The sequence below is a fragment of the Schistocerca nitens genome, chromosome 11, assembly GCF_023898315.1.
Source record: "Schistocerca nitens isolate TAMUIC-IGC-003100 chromosome 11, iqSchNite1.1, whole genome shotgun sequence".
NCBI classification, from domain to species: domain Eukaryota; kingdom Metazoa; phylum Arthropoda; class Insecta; order Orthoptera; family Acrididae; genus Schistocerca; species Schistocerca nitens.
The window spans coordinates 16637251-16659875 of NC_064624.1; the positions used below are offsets into that span (position 1 = coordinate 16637251).

The 22625-nt window shown below is 38.9% G+C and overlaps 1 protein-coding gene across 1 annotated transcript in view; it reads left to right on the forward strand.

The window, feature by feature from the left end:
• LOC126213288 (histone-lysine N-methyltransferase eggless-like) overlaps nucleotides 1-22625 on the forward strand; it is a 328640-nt gene that overhangs the window by 220248 nt on the left and 85767 nt on the right. Inside the window, exons 13-15 of the mRNA XM_049940954.1 lie at nucleotides 1967-2148; nucleotides 2384-2447; nucleotides 9252-9373. Coding sequence (XP_049796911.1) covers nucleotides 1967-2148; nucleotides 2384-2447; nucleotides 9252-9373 — 368 coding nt within the window. The remainder of the gene's footprint in view (nucleotides 1-1966; nucleotides 2149-2383; nucleotides 2448-9251; nucleotides 9374-22625) is intronic.

Below are 22625 nucleotides of genomic sequence, written 5' to 3' on the forward strand. Positions count from 1 at the left end.
GCAAACTAAAGGGTATCGTTTTATTATTTGCCTTGCTTATATTTTTATGCCAAACTTCCACACCTTCCGACATCACACTCCTAACACCCACCATGCCGAATTGCATTTTTTGTGCATGCCTATGCTCTCCTGCATGACAGTGGCTTCTTGTGACTGCTGCCACTTACCAAGAATTTGGATTATAAAGCTTGATCAAAAGTCAAGTATCTTGTGAATCCAAACTTGAATCATATGATTTTCACCAGGTTTACTTTAATAAAAATCGACACCCATATACATAGCTTTCCACCTGCTTCCTTCTCTTAGTCATTGTTTTAATCCACCACCTTATGAGCTCAGAGGAGTGTGTGCAGTGAGATGACATGTCTCAAGATGCTGGCAATGAGTTCCATAATGAAAATGTATGTTAGTTTGCTGACTCAGTTGGACTGAAACACCCAGTTACTACACCAATACTTCTCAGCAGACTGGAGCTACTGAGCAGGAATCTTACATGAGATAGCACATTATCAACTCTGCTCTGCTGAATACCTACCAAAAGCACTGTGGGGTGAGCTATTTTAATTAAAGTATACACTCTGAATCACACTGGTCCCATGAAACTTAAATGTAAAACTTCAATTGAAATATTTTTCAAGGAAGGACGTCATTTTATAATTCTGTGATATTTAAAATGGAATGCTATGCTTGGATTCCTACATGAGAATGGAAGAAGTCGACTGAACGTGAAAATGTCGATTTTGGAGAGGATAGTCGGTGGAACTGTATGAACTAAAATGTAACCATGAGTGGCAAAAGGGTTAGCAACCATTTGTATGAAACTGAGAGAAAGGTTGAGAGACCTTACAGCAAGAAACGAGGACAAAGAAAGCTGAAATTTACATGAACAGTGAAATTTGAAGAAACCTTCACATTACTGTGAAGCCTGGTGAGCAAGAATGAAGCTTATTTATGAAACATTAAAGAATTGTAAAGGATCAGTGCAGACAGAAAATTCTGAATAATGATAGAAAGCAATGGAGAAATACTCTGAAGAAAAAGAAAACATGGAAACTAAGTTACAAAACTAAAACAAAAAAGGTGATTAAAGATTGATGGGCTTTTGTCACAAAATTAAATGGTTCTGTATAAGGCTTGGTTGTTAGCAAAAGGATATACCCATCATTTTCGAATATATCATGTTCACACATTTAGGTCTGCAGCAAGCTCGAGGTGATGAGGGCCATGTTGAATGTTGCTATTCAACATGACGGATGTATATGGAAAATTTATGTAAGGTCAGCCTTTGTTAGTGGTATTTTGAAGGATGTAATCTGCATGTATCAGAAGATTTTAATGTTAATACAAGATGTGTATGTAAATTACTCCAGAATCTGTATGGTTTAAAGCAAGCATCAGAATACTGGGTGAATGGCTTGTTTAGTTTCTTACTGAATGGAATTTATGGAAGACCTGTTCAGACCCAGTGACATTCTAGTCAAGCATCGTGGAGATCCAGTTATGTGGACAAGCCAATTAAATGTCTTTCTTTAATGGAGGCATAGTATATGGCTTCAAATGTAGCTTTCAAATCTTTTGTGTAGATGCAAAGATACGGATGACAAAGGAACTTGGTACTTTGTCGATTTCATTCTGTATATAATACATTATGGGAGAGTGTGAAAGTACAGTATTTTTAATGGTGTTTTATATGTATAGGTGTATTAATTATCTTTGAATGGTGTAATTTGTCTTTTAGAAGCTCCTTTGGTTGAGTTCAGTAGTGGTATTTGTTGTACTTTGATGGTTTTGACATATTCTTCCACTATTATCACACTTTTTTCATGTTTCAAATAAATGTTTTGCTGTAAAACAGCATTTGTTGTTTTATCAACAAATTTCAATATGAATGTGCTGCTTTAAATGTGAATAAATCGTAATATTTTATGCTTTATATTTTCATGAATGTGTATTTTAAAAATTTCAGGAAGTTGGTACAATGCAAAAGTTTTAGCAGTAAATGCCTCTCTTGCTCAAATGTCTTTCCCACCTAGTGGGAAACATGTAGAATGGATCTACAGGGGATCTGCCCGCTTTTATCCACTTTTTGAGGCACATAATAGGACTTCAAAGGAGCAGTTTGCACGCTCAAAATTGTTTACAAGAAAGGTAATAAGTGTATTCTTCCTACTTCTGTTTATCTTTCAGATCCTAAATATTGTAAATATGCTAAACTTGAGGTGTTGCAGTCATTATAGTAATACAGAAGCTGATTAATTGTATGTTGCCATATGTAGCGATTAATTATTCTCAAGCTTAAACTTATAAGTTGTTTGTGAGAGAAAGAAGCTATGTATTATTTAACATCGTTTGATCATTTTCTGTAATTTTTTTTTTTTTATAGCGAGGTGATACATATATTCAATACACCCTGGAAGAGGAAGAACAATTGGACAAAGAGATAAAAGGTATACCTAACCTTTTTCATACACATGAAAGTAAGAAAATGTCAGTATACTACTCACTTCATTAAGTTTACTCCATTATATTTATGTTATTTGGTGGCATATTCCTTTCTACAGTTGTGACAGTATTATCAACTTTAGCATAACAGTGTCTGATGGAAACAGAATACTAATGTGTATTCAGTTCTGGACAAAATTCCTGAGATTGTTTCTATATTGCGGGTGAATGCAGCCTTGGCTACGTATGGCAAGGAAAGATGAAAACACTTAAGTTAAATGTGGGCTGATAAAATGCTCTTAAAATGGTACAATTTGCAAAGCTAAGTGACCATACGTACCTTTTCATTAAGTTGTACAATGAGCACTATGGGAATATTATTTACCATCTGTTGTGCAAACCATTATGTAAAGTGAATGGCCGCAGTAATTTCATGGTCATGACCATTAACAACTAGCAAAATATTGTCCCATATTGTCAACAAGCAGATCACGGTTACTGCATCTGTCATGCTCTCACTTACACTGTGCAGCAGCAGATAATATGGCCGAGATACAAAATACAACTTGCTTTTGCATATTTATGTTGATACAAAATACAGTAACAGAGTGGTTATTCTTTGAATATCTTTTGAAAGCAGCCTACATCGTCTGGTATACAAATTTGAAAAATTCACACTACTAGCATTTTAAGCCCTTTGTCTACATATCTAATATAGGTGTTGAAGCAAACCTGAGCCAGCCATCTTCATTCATCTACCTGCAAGATGTTTCTTTGTGTTTTTGAGGAGTGTTCATCAGCACCCCTGTATTAATTGGTAACATTACTTAGAGAATTTTTCACCCAACACTCATAAACTTGCAACATAGCCAAGCCCTTTGGGATATCTAATAGCTTGCTCTCCCTCCCATTCGCATTTACCTGATTTTAAGAATGTATGGAGGTAATCATCCTGGTTTTCATGCTTATGTGGACTTTAGGTTTCTGTGTAATATGGGTGTGCACTTGCAATCTTCTGCATACGCCCAGGATCACAACCAAGTCCATGGCCTGCTGCAGTCTGTCTCACACTCTTCTGATCATTGTTGACACTCATTTGAATCAGTCTGCCCCTTGCTGAACCTTTCCTTTATCAATACATACTGAACAGAAAAGCCGGCCGCGGTGGTCTAGTGGTTCTGGCGCTGCAGTCCAGAACCGCGGGACTGCTACGGTCGCAGGTTCGAATCCTGCCTCGGGCATGGGTGTATGTGATGTCCTTAGGTTAGTTAGGTTTAAGTAGTTCTAAGTTCTAGGGGACTTATGACCTAAGATGTTGAGTCCCATAGTGCTCAGAGCCATTTTTTTTTGAACAGAAAAATCCAAGGAAGCTTTCCAGCTTATGATGTTCCATTCTTATGACAAATTTAAGTTGTGACTATCACCTATAAACAAGGACTGAATCATACCTTTCACTGAAACTGAAACTGAGCCAGTGGGACACTCTTTCACCTTGTAGGAAAGCTGTTGTGTCCTCTGTAAAGAGGAGGCAAGTACAAAAGGGCAAGAGTCAATTGACTGTCGACAGTTAAAATTTACGCTGAGCAATGGTACTATTTTGGGAAATGGCAGCAAGTGACAAGAAGAAACACTGGGTGCTCTCAGTGTGTATGCCTGGAGGCCTCTTTCAGCTTGTTGAAGAGGCTATTCTGGCAGCCATTGAGGGAACAGGGTGCAAAAAATTGCAGTGTGTGGTGCATGCAGGAACAAACAATGACTGTCAGCTGGGCTCCAAGATCACATTTGGATCATTCCAGTGACTGGTAGAGAAGGTTGTGAGTTTCAAAGAGACTCGCAATTTCCAGCATTGTCCCCAGAATCAGTTGTGGCCCCCAGATTCTGAGTCAAGTGGAAGGACTGGACCAGAGACTTTGTGTTCTGTGACAAGCTAGGCTGAGATTTCCTGGACTTGCACCAGAGAGTTGAGAACTGTATGAGAACTGTAGGGCCTCTCTAAATGAGTCAGGTATGCACTACAGTTCAGAGGCTGTTACCCAATAGCTGACTGTGTGTGGGCTGCACACAAGGATTTTTTAGGTTAGGCAGCTGTCCATCCAGTCCACGTAACAAAGCCATAGGAGACCTAGTGGCATTACTGCAAGATCCATACAAATACCCCCACCCTCACATAGACAACAGTATTAAAATCCTAATAGTTAACCCCTGATGCATGTGCAGCATAGTGCCAGAGTTTAAAGCTGCATACAAGATAAGACATTACAAGATTGTAAGAGATTTCCAGGGGCAGATGTGGACTCTAACCACAATCTATTGTTTATGAACTGTAGATTAAAACTGAAGAAACTGCAAAAAGAGGGGATCTAAGAAGATAGGACCAGGATAGACTGAAAGAACCAGAGGTTGTAGAGGGTTTCAGAGGGAGCATTAGGGAACAATTGACAAGAATAAGGAAAGAAATACAGTAGAAGAAGAATGTGTAGCTTTGAGAGATGAAATCGTGAAGGCAGCAGAGGATCAAGTAGGAGGAGAAAATATAAAAATGCAGTAAATGAAGCTGGTGAAAGTGAATGCAAATGTCTCAAAAATGAGATCAACAGGAAGTGCAAAATGACTAAGCAGGGATGGAAAGTGTCTTGAAAGGAGGATATAAGATTAACATCAACAAAAGCAAAATGAGGATAATGAAATGTAGTCAAATTAAATCAGGTGATGCTGAAGGAATTAGATTAGGAAATGAGACACTTAAAGTAGCAAATGAGTTTTGCTATTTGGGAAGCAAAACAACTGAAGATGGTCAAAGTAGAGAGGATATAAAATGTAGACTGGCAATTGTAAGGAAAGCGTTTCTGAAGAAGAGACGTTTGTTAACATCAAGTATAGATTTAAGTGTCAGGAAATCTTTTCTGAAAGTATTTGTATGGAGTGTAGCCATGTATGCAAGTGAAACATGGATGTTAAATAGTTTAGACAAGAAGAGAATAGAAGCTTTTGAAAAGTGGTGTTACAGAAGAATGTTGAAGATTAGATGAGTAGATTGTGTAACTAATGAGTAAGTACTAAACAGAATTGGGGAGAAGAGAAATTTGTGCACAACTTGGCTAGAAGAAGGGATCGGTTGGTAGGACATGTTCTGAGGCATCAACGGATCACTGATTTAGTATTGGAGGGCAGTTTGGAGGGTAAAAATTGTAGAGGGAGACCAAGAGATAAATACGCTAAGAAAATTCAGAAGGATGTAGTTTGCAGTAGGTACCGAGAGGTGAAGAAGCTTGCATAGAATAGAGTAGCAGGGAGAGTTGCATCAACCCAGTCTGTGGACTGAAGACCACAACAACGAGAAGGTTGTTGGAGGCAAGACTAGGTTGATCATGAGACTCACCTCCTGATGTAACCAAAAACTTTAGAGAAAACCTGAGTTCACTAATGTGTAAGTTCCCCCTCATACTGTAATTGCCTTCTCTGTAAACAATTTAGAACAGATTCCGAACTCTGCTCATGAGGGGAAATATATTACATCTATTGGCAACAAATTTACCTGATTTCTTTGAAGAGTCCACATCAAAACTGGGACAGTTACCACAAGGCAGTTGCGGCAATACCGTTTATCAAAGTACCAGAACAACTAATACAAGTAGGAGGATTTGCTTGTTTACTAAACTAGATAAAAGAACAGTAGTGTCGTATCTCAGTGAGGGAATAGAAACTTTTACCACAGGACAAAATCATGTGGAGGAACTATGGCTCAAGTTGACCCTGCTTTGGATAGGTATGTACCCAGTAGAACAGTTCATGATGGGAGGGACTATAGGGTACAGCCACTATGAAGAAACATGTAAAAAAATAAAAAACAGAGACTACTGCATTATAAGTGTAAAACAAAGCATAGGACTACTGTTGAATGAAACGTGTTTGGCTGACAAGAGAAAAATGTGTGAAACCTTCAATAACTACCATAGCAGAATACACTGTCAGATAATCTTTCACAAAACCACAAAAAATTCTGGTCATATGTGAAGGCTGTTAGTGGCATTAAAGTTAGCATCCAGCCACTTGTGAATGAGATGGGAACTGAAATTGAGGGTAGCAAAACAAAAACAGAAATATTAAACTATGTTGTCAAGTGTTCCTCTCATGGCATTGAGAAACAGCTGAAATCATTAAAACTGAACAAAGCTCCAGGGCCCAATGGACTCCCTGTCAGATTATACACTGAATTAGTGACTGAGTTATCCCCTCTTTTAACTGCAATCTGTTGTGGATCCATCGAACAAAAACCCGTGCCTAGCACTTGAAAGAAATTCATATCTGTCCACAAGAAGTGTAGTAGAAATGATCCACAAAATTGCTACCCAATATCCTTGACATAAATTTGTTCTAGAATCTTAACATGTTCTGAGTTCAAATATAATCAAGTGACCAGATCTCCTCCGTGCCAAACAACATAGATTCTGGAAACACTGATCATGTACTTTTCTCACATGACATACTGAAAACTGTGGATCAAGACAGTCTTGAAATCCAAAAAGTATCCAACTCATTACCGTATTTACATCTAGTATCAGAAGTATAATCGTATGATTTATAAGTAAAATTTTTGATTGGAGTGAGATTTTTCTGAGAGGGCAGATGCAGCAACTTATCTCGAATGGAGAGTCATGTACAGATGTAGAAGTAACACTGGATGTTGGGATCCTAGCTGTTTATGTTGTGTATTAATGAACTTCCAGACAGTATTAATAGTAACTCATATTTTTTGCAGATGGTGCAGTTATCTGCGATGAAATACTGTCTGAAAGAAGCTGCGTAAATGTTCCATCAGATCTTGATAAGATTTGAAAGTGGTGCAAAGATAAATACCCTAAAAATTCTGGTCTTATGTAAAAGCTGTTAGTGCTTTAAATGTACACAAATGTGATAGTGTGTTCTTCACTAAAAGGAAAAAATGTAGTGTCCTATGGCTGTCATATCAATGAGTCATAGCTAGAATTAGACAGCTCAGGCAACTGCCTGTAACACTTAGTGGGGACATGAAATGTAATGGTCACATAGGGTCAGTCCTGGGTTAAAGCAAGTGACTGAATTCAGTTTAATGGTTGAATACTGGGGAAATGCAGTCAGTCGACAGAGGAGATTGTTTACAAATTGCTCGTGTGACCTGTCCTAGAATATTTCTCAAGTGTGTGGTACCTGTACCAGATAGGACTAACTGGGATATTGAACTGTACAGAGAAGGGCAGCATGAATGATCATAGGTTCATTTGATCCATGGGAGAGAGTGACAGCAATGCTGAAGAAATTGAACTGACAGATTCTCAAAGACAGACATAAACTGTCCTGAAGAAAACCCACTTACAGAGTTTCAAGAACTGGCTCAAAATTATTACTCTAGGAATATGCTACAATCCCACATATATTACTCCCACAGGGACTATGAGAACAAGATTAGATTAATTACAGCATGCATCGAGGGATTTAAACAACTGCTCTCCCTGTGCTCCATATGTGGATGGAACAGGAAAAAACCATAATAACTAGCAAAACATTATGTACTCTCTGCCATGTACTTCATGGTAGTTTGTACAGTGTAGATATAGATGTAGATAGAAGAACGTTTACACATTTTCAAACTTCTTCTTCCCATTGAAAATCTTATTCAGGAATTTTGCCACTATTGCTACAAATGTAATTTTTATTAATTGCTTATATCTCCACTATTTGCATTTGTAATGAACCAAGCAACACACTTTCAGGCATCTTAACTTATTCAGCATTTCAAACTTAAATGATATCTCCAAATTTTTTATGCTATTTTACTTCATGCTTATGTCCATTTCTTTGAGGTTATTCGTGCATGTGTTATCTGTTAACTGGAGTTTTTGCAGCTAAAATCATTTTTTTTGTGTGTGTACCATCTTAATGATTGCCTTTCCAATGCCAAATTCATTTCATACATGTGTAGATAATTACTGAGGATTTTAGTTTCGTACATATCAATGCTTTGATTATCCTAAATTGTCACTTTAAATGGTACACTATGATACCTATAACACTTGCAATAGCTTTCTACCATGCATTCTGACTTGAAAGTCCTTCCACTACTCAATGACTAGTTGTTCATAACACTTCTAAAAATATTTTATATGTACTCACCAATCACCAAATCATCGAGGCTCCTGCAAGAATTATGAGATTCTCTTAAGTGTGGATAATATCTGTCAGCTCAACTTTGAACTCTGTCAGGCGTTTTCTATGAAGAAGCTTCTGGAACCAGTGTGCCTGTTTCTTGAATTGTTACATGTGAAAACCATCCTCCTAAGCACTAGTGCTTTGGAATGACACATGCCAGGACTAGTTGCAACACAATCTTTGCAAACTTGCCTTGCCTCTGTGCTGCCATAGCTGTATTCAGCAAAACCAGAGGAAAGCATATGTAATACTTTTACCTGGTTTTCTACCAGCTTGTGCGGAATAGCAAATTCCTAGAAATGCTGTTGGACACAGACTTTCCATGTCATTATAAAAGCAGTACAAGCAAGTAAAGAATGTGGGTGTTATTTTTCTTGCTTGAAAGTGTAGTTTTGCCAGCACTCACAGCTTGTGCAGGAGTGTAGATCTGTAGGCAGATGACAGATAGAGAGACAGATAACTCACAGAATACTCTGTTGACGGGAGAGGCTCTTCCCTGCTTGTTAGTAGTGTAATGCTAACACTGCGACAAGAAATAATATAAGCATTAATGAAAATTAAATTTGAACATTTAGTAACTTCCTTCCATCTGAATATGATCTGTTTCTTAAAATTATTTACAGAACACGTAGCAGCCATAGATAAATTTGAGCCAGTGTGTCATTCCTCAGCTCGAACGAGCACATCATCTCAGCTAAAAGCCTGGTATCCACATTTACCATCTGCAGTAACAGCTCCTAAAGGGGTGAGTACGGTATCTCTTTACACACTAGTGTAATGAATGATACTCCAGTTGTTAAACTATAATTATATTATAGTGCTTTAAAATTTACTTTACTGTCACAGTAGTGTGAATTACAAGTGTGCAGTATATGATTAAGAACCCTATAAAAATTGCAAAGTTTTGGATAACTTTGCTACTTAATCTCTCAATACAGATGTTATTAAACCCTTCCCCTCTCACTGGATGAAACTGAAAGTCGTCTTTTTGTAATTTCTTGTGCATATGCTTGATAGCATCTGAGAAATAGCTTTTTATGCCTTTCTTAATTTTTAGTGTATGATAAGTAATATTAGGCAGACCCAAAATCCAATATTGTTAGTATGATTCTACATTTGAAAATAATAATCTGGTTAAGTTAGGGTCAAATAAATATTATTGTATTTAGTAATAACAGGAATAAACTTTGAGATTATTCGACAGTTAATCATAACTGTTGACATTGTTTGTTTGTTTTTCGTGTGTGTGTGTGTGTGTGTGTGTGTGTGTGTGTGTGTGTGTGTGTGTGTGTGTGTGTGTGTGTGTGCGTACGTACGTACGTACGTACGTACGAACGAACGAACGAACGAACGAACGAACGTACGTATGTGCATGCATGACCATGTGCACACACATATACACATACATGCACTTTCTGGGCCAGTTTTATTCTTATATGTAACATAAAGATTAAACAGTAATCAAGCAGTCATTGAGCAGCACTGCCACGTGGTGGTACTAGTCAACATGAGCCAGAGCAATGCTGTCACTCCTGGAGTGCTTGTTACTCTTTGTGTTTTACTGTCCCTGTTAATGTATACCAGTAAAATAATATCACATTAGACTTCCAGCCATGGACAGTGTTTCAGAAATATGATACACTGCCACACTTTGGTCTATTTGTTTGCCAGTTCTCAGGTGAAACCTTCCCACACAGATTGATCAATAGAGACAGTCCAACATTTTGAACAACACATTCTCCTGTATGCAGAGTTATATTAAGGATAAATTGTTCGGTTCGCCAGTTTCTGATGTGCCAGCTCTTGCAGCTTGAATAGGAGAGGCTGTGGAGGTAGTGACAGAGGAGAGGCTGGCAAAGACATTAAGAGAAATTGAGTATTGCTTGGACATTGGATGGACATCAAATTGATCACATGTGGAAGTGCATCCATGAAAACTTTATGGGTTAAGATACCATTTGCAACAAACCATGCAGCTGAAATTGGCATAGATCCTTAAAAATAAATTTTTGTAATAAAGGAAAGTGTAGTTAAGTAGACCAAGAAATCTTGTTACATCCCATAGGTGAAAGTCTGTTGATTTTGGTGAAACTATATTTCCAATTATTTTTCTTTGACCATAGCAGACTGAACATCCTGTTGAATGATTTACTGAGATTTACTTCTTGTATGTTACAGACAGACATCTGTCTCCACCCATGCTTAAAAGAGGCTTATGGAATAAATACCAAGGAAATGTGAAATGTGTGATGTTTCCTCTTCATATATGTTAATAAAGTAATTTATTAACTTACAAACCCAAGACATCTGTATGACTGAACCCTTTTGGAAATGTAAAAATACATTGCAAAATTTCCTATTGTCTTATTGCCTGTATGGGACCTATTGTGGCATTAAAATCACACATTATTGCAACATTATCTTTTTCTTTAGTCAGTTTTGATGGTTCTTTAGTATACATAGTCTCAATTTCATCCAAGTTTTGAGACAATGTTGGGAATCCCCCCATGAACCATGGACCTTGCCGTTGGTGGGGAGGCTTGCGTGCCTCAGCGATACAGATGGCCGTACCGTAGGTGCAACCACAACGGAGGGGTATCTGTTGAGAGGCCAGACAAACATGTGGTTCCTGAAGAGGGGCAGCAGCCTTTTCAGTAGTTGCAGGGGCAACAGTCTGGATGATTGACTGATCTGGCCTTGTAACATTAACCAAAACGGCCTTGCTGTGCTGGTACTGCGAACGGCTGAAAGCAAGGGGAAACTACAGCCGTAATTTTTCCCGAGGACATGCAGCTCTACTGTATGATTAAATGATGATGGCGTCCTCTTGGGTAAAATATTCCGGAGGTAAAATAGTCCCCCATTCGGATCTCCGGGCGGGGACTACTCAAGAGGACGTCGTTATCAGGAGAAAGAAAACTGGCGTTCTACGGATCGGAGCGTGGAATGTCAGATCCCTCAATCGGGCAGGTAGGTTAGAAAATTTGAAAAGGGAAATGGATAGGTTAAAGTTAGATATAGTGGGAATTAGTGAAGTTCGGTGGCAGGAGGAACAAGACTTTTGGTCAGGTGATTACAGGGTTATAAATACAAAATCAAATAGGGGTAATGCAGGAGTAGGTTTAATAATGAATAAAAAAATAGGAGTGCGGGTTAGCTACTACAAACAGCATAGTGAACGCATTATTGTGGCCAAGATAGACACAAAGCCCATGCCTACTACAGTAGTACAAGTTTATATGCCAACTAGCTCTGCAGATGATGAAGAAATAGATGAAATGTATGACGAGATAAAAGAAATTATTCAGGTAGTGAAGGGAGACGAAAATTTAATAGTCATGGGTGACTGGAATTCGTCAGTAGGAAAAGGGAGAGAAGGAAACATAGTAGGTGAATATGGATTGGGGGGAAGGAATGAAAGAGGAAGCCGCCTTGTAGAATTTTGCACAGAGCATAACTTAATCATAGCTAACACTTGGTTCAAGAATCATGAAAGGAGGCTGTATACATGGAAGAAGCCAGGAGATACTGACAGGTTTCAGATAGATTATATAATGGTAAGACAGAGATTTAGGAACCAGGTTTTAAATTGTAAGACATTTCCTGGGGCAGATGTGGATTCTGACCACAATCTATTGGTTATGAACTGCAGATTGAAACTGAAGAAACTGCAAAAAGGTGGGAATTTAAGGAGATGGGACCTGGATAAACTGAAAGAACCAGAGGTTGTAGAGAGTTTCGGGGAGAGCATAAGGGGACAATTGACAGGAATGGGGGAAAGAAATACAGTAGAAGAAGAATGGGTAGCTCTGAGGGATGAAGTGGTGAAGGCAGCAGACGATCACGTAGGTAAAAAGACGAGGGCTAATAGAAATCCTTGGGTAACAGAAGAAATATTGAATTTAATTGATGAAAGGAGAAAATATAAAAATGCAGTAAATGAAGCAGGCAAAAAGGAATACAAACGTCTCAAAAATGAAATCGACAGGAAGTGCAAAATGGCTAAGCAGGGATGGCTAGAGGACAAATGTAAGGATGTAGAGGCTTGTCTCACTAGGGGTAAGATAGATACTGGCTACAGGAAAATTAAAGAGACCTTTGGAGAGAAGAGAACCACTTGTATGAATATCAAGAGCTCAGATGGAAACCCAGTTCTAAGCAAAGAAGGGAAGGCAGAAAGGTGGAAGGAATATATAGAGGGTTTATACAAGGGAGATGTACTCGAGGACAATATTATGGAAATGGAAGAGGATGTAGATGAAGGCGAAATGGGAGATAAGATACTGCGTGAAGAGTTTGACAGAGCACTGAAAGACCTGAGTCGAAACAAGGCCCCGGGAGTAGACAACATTCCACTAGAACTACTGATGGCCTCGGGAGAGCCAGTCATGACAAAACTCTACCATCTAGTGAGCACGATGTATGAGACAGGTGAAATACCCTCAGACTTCAAGAAGAATATAATAATTCCAATCCCAAAGAAAGCAGGTGTTGACAGATGTGAAAATTACCGAACTATCAGTTTAATAAGTCACAGCTGCAAAATACTTACGCGAATTCTTTACAGACGAATGGAAAAACTGGTAGAAGCCGACCTCGGGGAAGATCAGTTTGGATTCCGTAGAAATGTTGGAACACGTGAGGCAATACTAACCTTACGACTTATCTTGGAAGAAAGATTAAGAAAAGGCAAACCTACGTTTCTAGCATTTGTAGACTTAGAGAAAGCTTTTGACAATGTTGACTGGAATACTCTCTTTCAAATTCTGAAGGTGGCAGGGGTAAAATACAGGGAGCGAAAGGCTATTTACAATCTGTACAGAAACCAGATGGCAGTTATAAGAGTCGAGGGGCATGAAAGGGAAGCAGTGGTTGGGAAAGGAATGAGACAGGGTTGTAGCCTCTCCCCGATGTTATTCAATCTGTATATTGAGCAAGCAGTAAAGGAAACAAAAGAAAAGTTCGGAGTAGGTATTAAAATTCATGGAGAAGAAGTAAAAACTTTGAGGTTCGCCGATGACATTGTAATTCTGTCAGAGACAGCAAAGGACTTGGAAGAGCAGTTGAACGGAATGGACAATGTCTTGAAAGGAGGATATAAGATGAACATCAACAAAAGCAAAACGAGGATAATGGAATGTAGTCAAATTAAGTCGGGTGATGCTGAGGGAATTAGATTAGGAAATGAGACCCTTAAAGTAGTAAAGGAGTTTTGCTATTTAGGGAGTAAAATAACCGATGATGGTCGAAGTAGAGAGGATATAAAATGTAGACTGGCAATGGCAAGGAAAGCGTTTCTCAAGAAGAGAAATTTGTTAACTTCGAGTATAGATTTAGGTGTCAGGAAGTCGTTTCTGAAAGTATTTGTATGGAGTGTAGCCATGTATGGAAGTGAGACATGGACGATAACTAGTTTGGACAAGAAGAGAATAGAATCTTTCGAAATGTGGTGCTACAGAAGAATGCTGAAGATAAGGTGGGTAGATCACGTAACTAATGAGGAGGTATTGAATAGGATTGGGGAGAAGAGAAGTTTGTGGCACAACTTGACTAAAAGAAGGGATCGGTTGGTAGGACATGTTTTGAGGCATCAAGGGATCACAAATTTAGCATTGGAGGGCAGCGTGGAGGGTAAAAATCGTAGAGGGAGACCAAGAGATCAATACACTAAGCAGATTCAGAAGGATGTAGGTTGCAGTAGGTACTGGGAGATGAAGAAGCTTGCACAGGATAGAGTAGCATGGAGAGCTGCATCAAACCAGTCTCAGGACTGAAGACCACAACAACATGTCTGAATTATTACCAAGTCCACAGATGTACTACTTTTTCTACCATAATTAATTGTTTGCTGACATAGAAAGTTCTGAAAATATTATTTGATGATTTTCTTCTTATTGCAACTGCCACTGCATGCTTTCCTATCTTCTCACCACCACTACAAATTAGTCTAAACTCAGTGCTGTAGAAATCCCCATTTCCTTCTCATCATTTCTCAAGTAGACTTTATATATCTATCTCATTCTTCCTCATCTGGTCTTTTCTTCATGCAGTTTGGTCACTTTCAATAGCATTAATACATTCCACATTCTACATCTACATCCACATCCACATCCATATCAATACTCCACAAGTCACTGTACAGTGTGTGGTGGAGGGTACCCTGTACCACTACTAGTCATTTGGTTTCATGTTCCACTTGTAAATAGAGCAAGGGAAAAATGACTGTCTTATGCCTCCACATATGCTCTAATTTCTCGTACAGTATTTTATCTCCACAGTCCTTACGTGAAATGTACACTGGCAGCAGTGGAATTGTTCAAGAGTCAGTTTCAGATGCTGGTTCTCTAAATTATTTCAATATTTTTTCTCAAATAGAACGTTGCTTTCCCCTCCAGGGACTTCCACTTGAGTTCCCAAAGCATTTCTGTAACAATTAACATGTTGTTCAAACCTGCTGGTAACAAATCTAGCAGGCCACACCTGAATTGCTTTGATGTCTTCCATCAACCGAACTGGTACGGATCCCAAACATTTGAGCTGTACTCAAGAATATGCCACAGCAGCATCTGTATGTGGTCTTCTTTACAAGTGAACCTCTCTTTCCTAATGTTCTCCCAATAAACTGAAGTTGACCATTCACCTTCCCTACCTCAGTTCTCACATGCTCGTTCCATTTTATATTGCTTTGCAACATTACACCCAGATATTTAAATGACTTGACTGTGTCAAGCAGGACACTAGTAATAGTCTACCAGAACATTACAGGTTTGTTTGTCCTAATCATCAGCATTAAACTACATTTTTCCACATCTGGAGCTGGCTGCCATGTTCCCATCTTCATCATGGTTTGAGGCGGATTTTGCTTGATAATTACCTGAGAGGCTCCTCTTGCCTCTCCTGCCAGATCTTGGTTCCCAAGAGCAATGATTTCTCATTAATGTCAACTTTCATTTGTAAAGTAGCCTGTTTATATGCTAACTATCTTACTGCCATAAAAATATTATTCCACTGCTTGTCATTCACAGTGCATTCACCAAAACTTTGAATAATCAAGCACAAACTCAAATTTCAGCTCAAATTATTTGTTGTTCATCTTGTGTTAACACAAAATTATGCACCACAAATAGCAGTAACAACACAGACTTCATAAAAGCATTAATTTTTGAGTGTATGTGCATGTTCGCATCACAACACTTTCTACACTCTGTGAAACCATGAATAACTACTCACAACAGTGCATTTGCACTGAAGGCATGCAGAGTTAAATATGCTCAAAAACTTATTGATTACAAAGATATTATAAACCCCCACAAAAAAACATGAGATATTAACATTACATATAAAAATTCTTATTGGGAGCACTCACTTGCAATGTCCCTACTTACTATTATTTAGGACTATTACAAATAGGTGACTGTAGAAGTCAGCACAAAGAAAACTATCACATAAAAATGAAATGAGAAAAGTTAAGAATCCACATAATACATGTCATACATGTCTGGGCCTGAAACGAGATATGTACATGTGCCAAGTCGACAAAGGATCTCACCTTGCACCCACCATCTGCTGTTGCTAAAAACCCTGAAAAACACAATATCATGGTGCGAAGTGACACTTCAGTGCCGGATGCTGAGGAGGGTGGAGCAGTGTCTGATGGTGGCGGCCATGAAGCAATTCTGCTGACGATGGTCCATCTCATGGATGCAAACGATAGGAGGTGAGAAACAGCTGCAATGCTGGATCCCTGGTGTGTGCTGTGCAAAGTTTGGCCATCTACTGCTTGAAGGTTTTGACAAAACATCTGCTTTGCCATTGGATTGTAGATGTAATGGTGCACTACTTAGATGATGTAAGCCATTGCATTCAAGACTGTTTCAAATTTATTTGACATGAACTGAGGGCTGCTGTCCAACACTGTGACTTCAGGCAAACCTTCGAGGCAACAAAAAGAGGACAACACCAGAACCATGCTACGTGATGTTGAGTTCATTGGCACAGCAAAAGGAAACTTGCTATAAGAGTCTACCACAATCAACCAACGAGTGTTCCAAAAATGTCCTACAGAGTCTATGTGAACACGTTGCCTTGGCGATTGTGACTTAAGCCAAGCAGAGAATTTTTGTGGCAGAGCAGACTGATTTTCTGCAGATGCGTGACACTGTGACATCATCTGTTCTATTTGGGTGTCCATACTGTACCAAGTACAGTGTCGATGCACTAGCTGTTTTGTACGAACAATCCTGCAGTGTCATTGGTGAAGTAACTGCAACTCTTATTCTTGCAAAGCTTTGGGGATCAACACATGTGCTGTCCAGTGTCATATTGAACAAAAATCACACTTCCAACCCAAGATGTGTGAATATATTTTAGCAAAATGTTCAAATCTAAATCAGCTTCCGTGGCCTCTGCACTTTTCCTATAGTTCAGAGAAAAGGATTGAAGCAATTCAGAATCCAGAGCATCAATGTGACAACATGATGCAGCAGAAGTATCAAAGACTATATTAGGGCCAATCCGAAGACATGAAAGTACGTCTGCATTAGCATGTTGAGCTGTCGGACAATACTCAAATCTCATACTGGTATTGAGGCAACAACAAAGCCCATCTTTGCAATTTTTGGACTGTTCAAACAGGGACTGGCTTCAATGGATGAAAAAAGGACTGCAATGGTCCGTTAGTAAGGAGAATTTTCTGCTGTACAAATAGTGGTTGAATTTGATGACACCGTACACAATAGCCAATGCTGCCTTCTGTATTTGTGAATAGTTACTCTGAGCTTTGGACAACACATTGGATGCAAAAGCAATATGCTGTCTTTATCACTAGATCTGTGCAAAAGCATTGCACTGATTCCATAAGAGGAAGCCTCAGCTTGCAACACAACGGTTTTGTCAGGATCAAAGTGAACCAAACATAGAGTACTGAGCAATGCATCTTTAAGTTTTTGGAAAGCTACTTGGCACTCATCTGTCCAAACAAAGGGGACATTCTTGTGACACAAGCCGTGCAATGGAGCTGTGTTTTGTGCAGCATTCGGTGTGAACTGAATATAAGACTGACTGCAATTCTGTAACATTGCTAGAAACTGGCAGGGCATGTATGATTGACAAATTTGACTGAAGAGGATGTACATCTTGTCTGCTTCTGACATGACCGAGATACTGCAACTCAGGATTAGAAAAATCACACTTTTCCAGTCTAAATTTTAGTCCTGCATCAGATAACACATGAAACAAAGCACACAGATTTGCAATATGTTCTTCAGGTGTATGACCTGCTATGACAATATCGTCCAAACAGCTGGAGCAGTTTGGTACTTGAGCAGTCAGCTGTTCCAAATACCATTGGAAAATCATAGGTGCAGAAGCCCTGGCAAAAGGCAAACACAAATATTTAAACGAGCCCAAATGAGTATTCACAATACGCATGGTTTGAGATTCTTCATCTAGTGGTATTTGAAGGTTTGCATCGCGCAAATCAATTTTTGAAAAGTAGCGACCAGCACGTGAGATACTCTGGGCATGGCAATGGATAAGTATCAATCACATTTTGTGGGTTGACTGTAGACAAAGGCGAATGTAACCTGAAGGTTTGAGGAGCAAAAACAGTGGACTTGCCCATTGACTAGCTTGTATTGGTGCAATAGCTCCACTATCTTGCAACTCTTTCAGTTCAGCAGCCACTTTGTCCTGTGATGCAGTGGGAACAGTTCTGGCCCAGCAAAATTTCAGCTGAGCATTGACTTTCATAGCAATATTTACAGTAAAATTGTTAGCCTTGCCTAAACCTTGAAAAAAGAGTTCAGGGAATTCTTTCAGCAAGCTAGCTACACTGTCTTTGGCATTGAATGCAGTCACTGAGAAAACATTGTCCTGAATTTGAAAGCCAAACAAATCAAGGCCAAATATGTTCTCACAATCATGTGATTATAGCACAGTGAAAGTCACAGTTCATATATGCAAGTGGTACATGGTAAGCAAAGTACATTTTCTGAGAACAGGAATGTCATGTCCACTATAAGCTGTCAGGTGCATGCTAGTTCTAGACAGACGCGGGCTTCCTAACCGTTCCTATGTGTTATGATCCAGCATTGTAACAGGGGCACCAGCGTCCAACTGAAATTTCATACATTTTCCACTAATACGCATCTGAACAAAATGTTTGTTAGACTGAAGAAACTGCTTGCTTCTTAGTTTTGCTAATGCCTGCAGCAGGCTTTGAACACTCTGCATTGATTGCATGGGCCTTGTGACTAGATTTTTGTGAGTGGGCAGAATTCTTATGTTTGCTGTGTTGGAAACATATGGACTGGATGTGACCTTTCTTGTCACAAGCGTAACACTGTGCTTGTCTGGACAGGCAGTCTTCACATTTGTGCCATGAATAGCACCAAGGGCATGACTTAATTGTATTCACCAATGTAGTCACCTGTTCAGAGAACTGTTTATGCAGCTGCCTACTGAGCCGGTCATGAGCAAGGGACGACTCAACCTGAGAAATTGGTGGCTGCTCAAATTTATTGGCTGCTGTGGCACTGAATCATACTGATCTAGAATTTTCACTATGTGCTGAAATGATGGATCTGACAGTTTCAAAATCTATTTTCTAAGTGTGATATCAATTACATTGTACACGATCACATCTCTCAACATAACATCTGAATATAAAGCACCACAAGCACATTTGAATTTGCATTTGCACGTCATACCCTGCAAGTCTGTTACCCACTCAGCATAAGTTTGTTCTGACCTATTCTTGTAATGAAAGAAATGGTACCTTGCTGGTCATAATAGTTAGTTAGAGAACTAATAACTTGATCGTAGGAAAGTTCACTCGGAGTGGTGTTAGGGAACAACTTCAGAATGAGGTGAAAAACTGCACTTTCTACCATTGACAAAAAGTAATGTTGTTTCACAGTACCTGATACTTGGTGAGCAATGATGTGAGCTTCATACTGTTGCAACCACTCAAGCCATTCCTCTTCTTTTTCATTACACTGGCAAAAAGGTGATATGGCACTCGGAGCTACAGCTGTTGCATGTTGGGCTGCATTAGTTGTTTGGTTTTGCTGTACCATATTTAGAAGAGTTGCAATGTGCTGTGTCTGAAACTGAAACATCTGTGTTAGCTGTGTTGCATCTGTCACTTGCCACTCAGGTGCCTGAGCAGGGTTGGGAGAGATGGGTTGCTCATTTTGAAAGAGGCTAATGCAATAAACAGAAAATGCAAGCAATAAAAAGAAGCACTCAAGCAAAAGAAATTTCTGCAATCCTCACCTGAAAACACTGAATAAAAAAAACACAATAAGGTACTATTAAAGAGCCCACGACGAAACAAAATCTGTGGCAGCTGGTTCTGGTAACAGGTTGTCACTATGGTATTTATTCCCCTCACGATGTTATTTGTCCATCCTCGGTATCAATCTTTTGTGTCTAGGAAGCCTGTGTACTCATTTCATTAGACAAAAATCAAACAACTTGTATTAATGAGTTTTATTACAATTAATCAAAAACAATACTTAACTTTGGCAGCTACACAGATGTGCTGCAAGCAAAGGGTGACATACGAAATAATCAGTCTTTGTAGTGACTGCTGATCACTAACTGAGAAAAGTCTGTTCTGAATAGCTATTGAAGTGGCTAATCTAGAAGCTGCTATTCAAGTGGCTGTCGTCGATGGTGATATTGAAGTGGGTAATATTCAAGCTGCTATTGAACTGGGCTGTCACCAGTTCGTTGCAGTGCTTATGCCCTCTTGAAATAGGGCCACTGCTGTCACATTGTCCTGGAAGAGAGGTCGGTCAGCGTGCGATTGGCTGACTTCTTCTCACAGCCCTCTCCGCTTTGTTGTTACCAACTGGCGTGCCAATGCTTGACTTTATGCCGTAATATCCACTTGTCTCCAAAAATTACAGGGAGATTCTCTTAGTTTTAACAGTGTGACTGGCTCACCCATGATTTTTGTAAGTGGTCGGCCAGTCACATTTCCCTTTACTTTTCTTTTAACTCTTCTGTGATTTTACATCTGTTTTAATACCAGACATAGCACTTTTCATCCTTCTCCATTGTATTAAGAGGTGTGAGATATAGCAAGTGTGTGTATCGAAGTGAATGGAGTGGAACTGAGTGCATGACTGTGCTTCTATAGGTTTCCTTCTTACGGTGTGACAAAAATTTTAGATGTTTTATCCACATTCATTTCTTTTAACATATGAAAGGGTGCTGAGAACCTCAACATTGAGTGCCTGTAATTTACACACACACACACACACACACACACACACACACACACACACACACACACACACACACCTGATAAAACCTTATAGCCTAAACCTAAGTGCATTGAACTATGTCTACTGAAATCAGCACCCTCTCTCATGGGCAATAAAACATCATCACATGATGCCAATAAATGATGTCAAATTAAGTATCTGAAATATTCTATGAAATCTCATTCTGCCTCAGCACGTGCTTCACCCAGTGTGTTCACATACACTCCAAGACAAAAAGAAATACCATGAAGGAATTATGTGAATGGGATGATAATCAGTAGACTCTGTTGATCCATTATGGACATGGGACAGCAGCTGGTCAAATATATTAACAGTGAAATTCGCCAAAGAGCTGTGCAACCGAAATGTTATTTTATATTATTTTATTTTCACTACCAGTTTTGGCAGTTCACTATGCCATCTTCAGATCCTATATGCACCTTTCAAAAATAATCAATATTGACATACATTTCTGGATGTCATGAATTCATAGCTCAAGTGGTTCCTTCAAAGACTTTACTGCAACTGTCAAGCCTTTTAAGGAAGTCCAGAAACACATGGCCCCAGTATGTCAATATCAATTATATTTGTGAGGTGCATATGGGGCCTGAAGATGGCATAATGAATTACCAAAACTGGTAGTGAAAATAAAATAAAATAAAATCTCAACTGCACAGCTGTTTGGTGAATTTCATCATTAAATTAAAAAAGTAATCAGTGGGTGTGCATACATGTACAGGCAAACAAAGGATTACAATTTCAGAAAATTGGATTAATTATTTTATAGAAAGAGCTTCACAAACTGAGCAGTCAATAATGTTTTGGTCTACCTCTGGCCTTTGTGCATTTAGTCATCTGGCTTGGCATTGATTGATAGAGTTGTTACAAGTCCTCCTGAGGGACGTCGTTTCAAATTTTGTACAACTGGTGTGTTAGATCATCAGAATACCTAGCTGGTTGGAGGTCCCTGCCCATAATGTTCAAAATTTTCTCAATTGTTGAGAGATCTGATGATGGTGCTGGCCAATGTAGGGTTTGGCAGGCATGAACATAAGCAGTAGAAACCCTCACCGTGTATGAGTGGGCATTATCTTACTGAGATGTAAGCCCAGGGTGGCTTGCCATGAAGGATTTAGAATATTGTTGATGTACCACTATGCTGTAAGGGTACCACAGACAACAACCAAAGAGGTCCTGCTATGAAAATAAACAGCCCCTCACATCATCACTCCTGGTTATTGGGCCATATGGTGGCCAATAATAAGGTTGGTATCCCATTACGTTGGCATCCAGAGACAGTGGTTTTTGTGTGTGTGTGTGTGTGTGTGTGTGTGTGTGTGTGTCTAATTTGGAAGAAGGCCTTTTTGGTTGAAAGCTTACTTGTTTGATAGTCTTTTCGTCGTGCCTGTCTGCAACTCAATATCACCACTATATGGTGAGTAATAATATATCCTTTTCATAATATTGTCAAAACAAAATGTTATATGTTTTTAAATCATAAAAGAAATAATTAATTGACTTCAGAATGTAGAGTTGTAATAATGCCAACTTACTTACTATTGTAGTAACTTTTTTATTCCTCTTTCAAGGAAATTTTTTCTGAAGACTTGTTTTTGTAATAATAAAACTTAAGAATTAGTTATCAGAATATTATAAACATAAGTAAATTATGCCATTTAATGTTGGTTCTCAGGATATATTTTCAGACATAATTTTAACCAT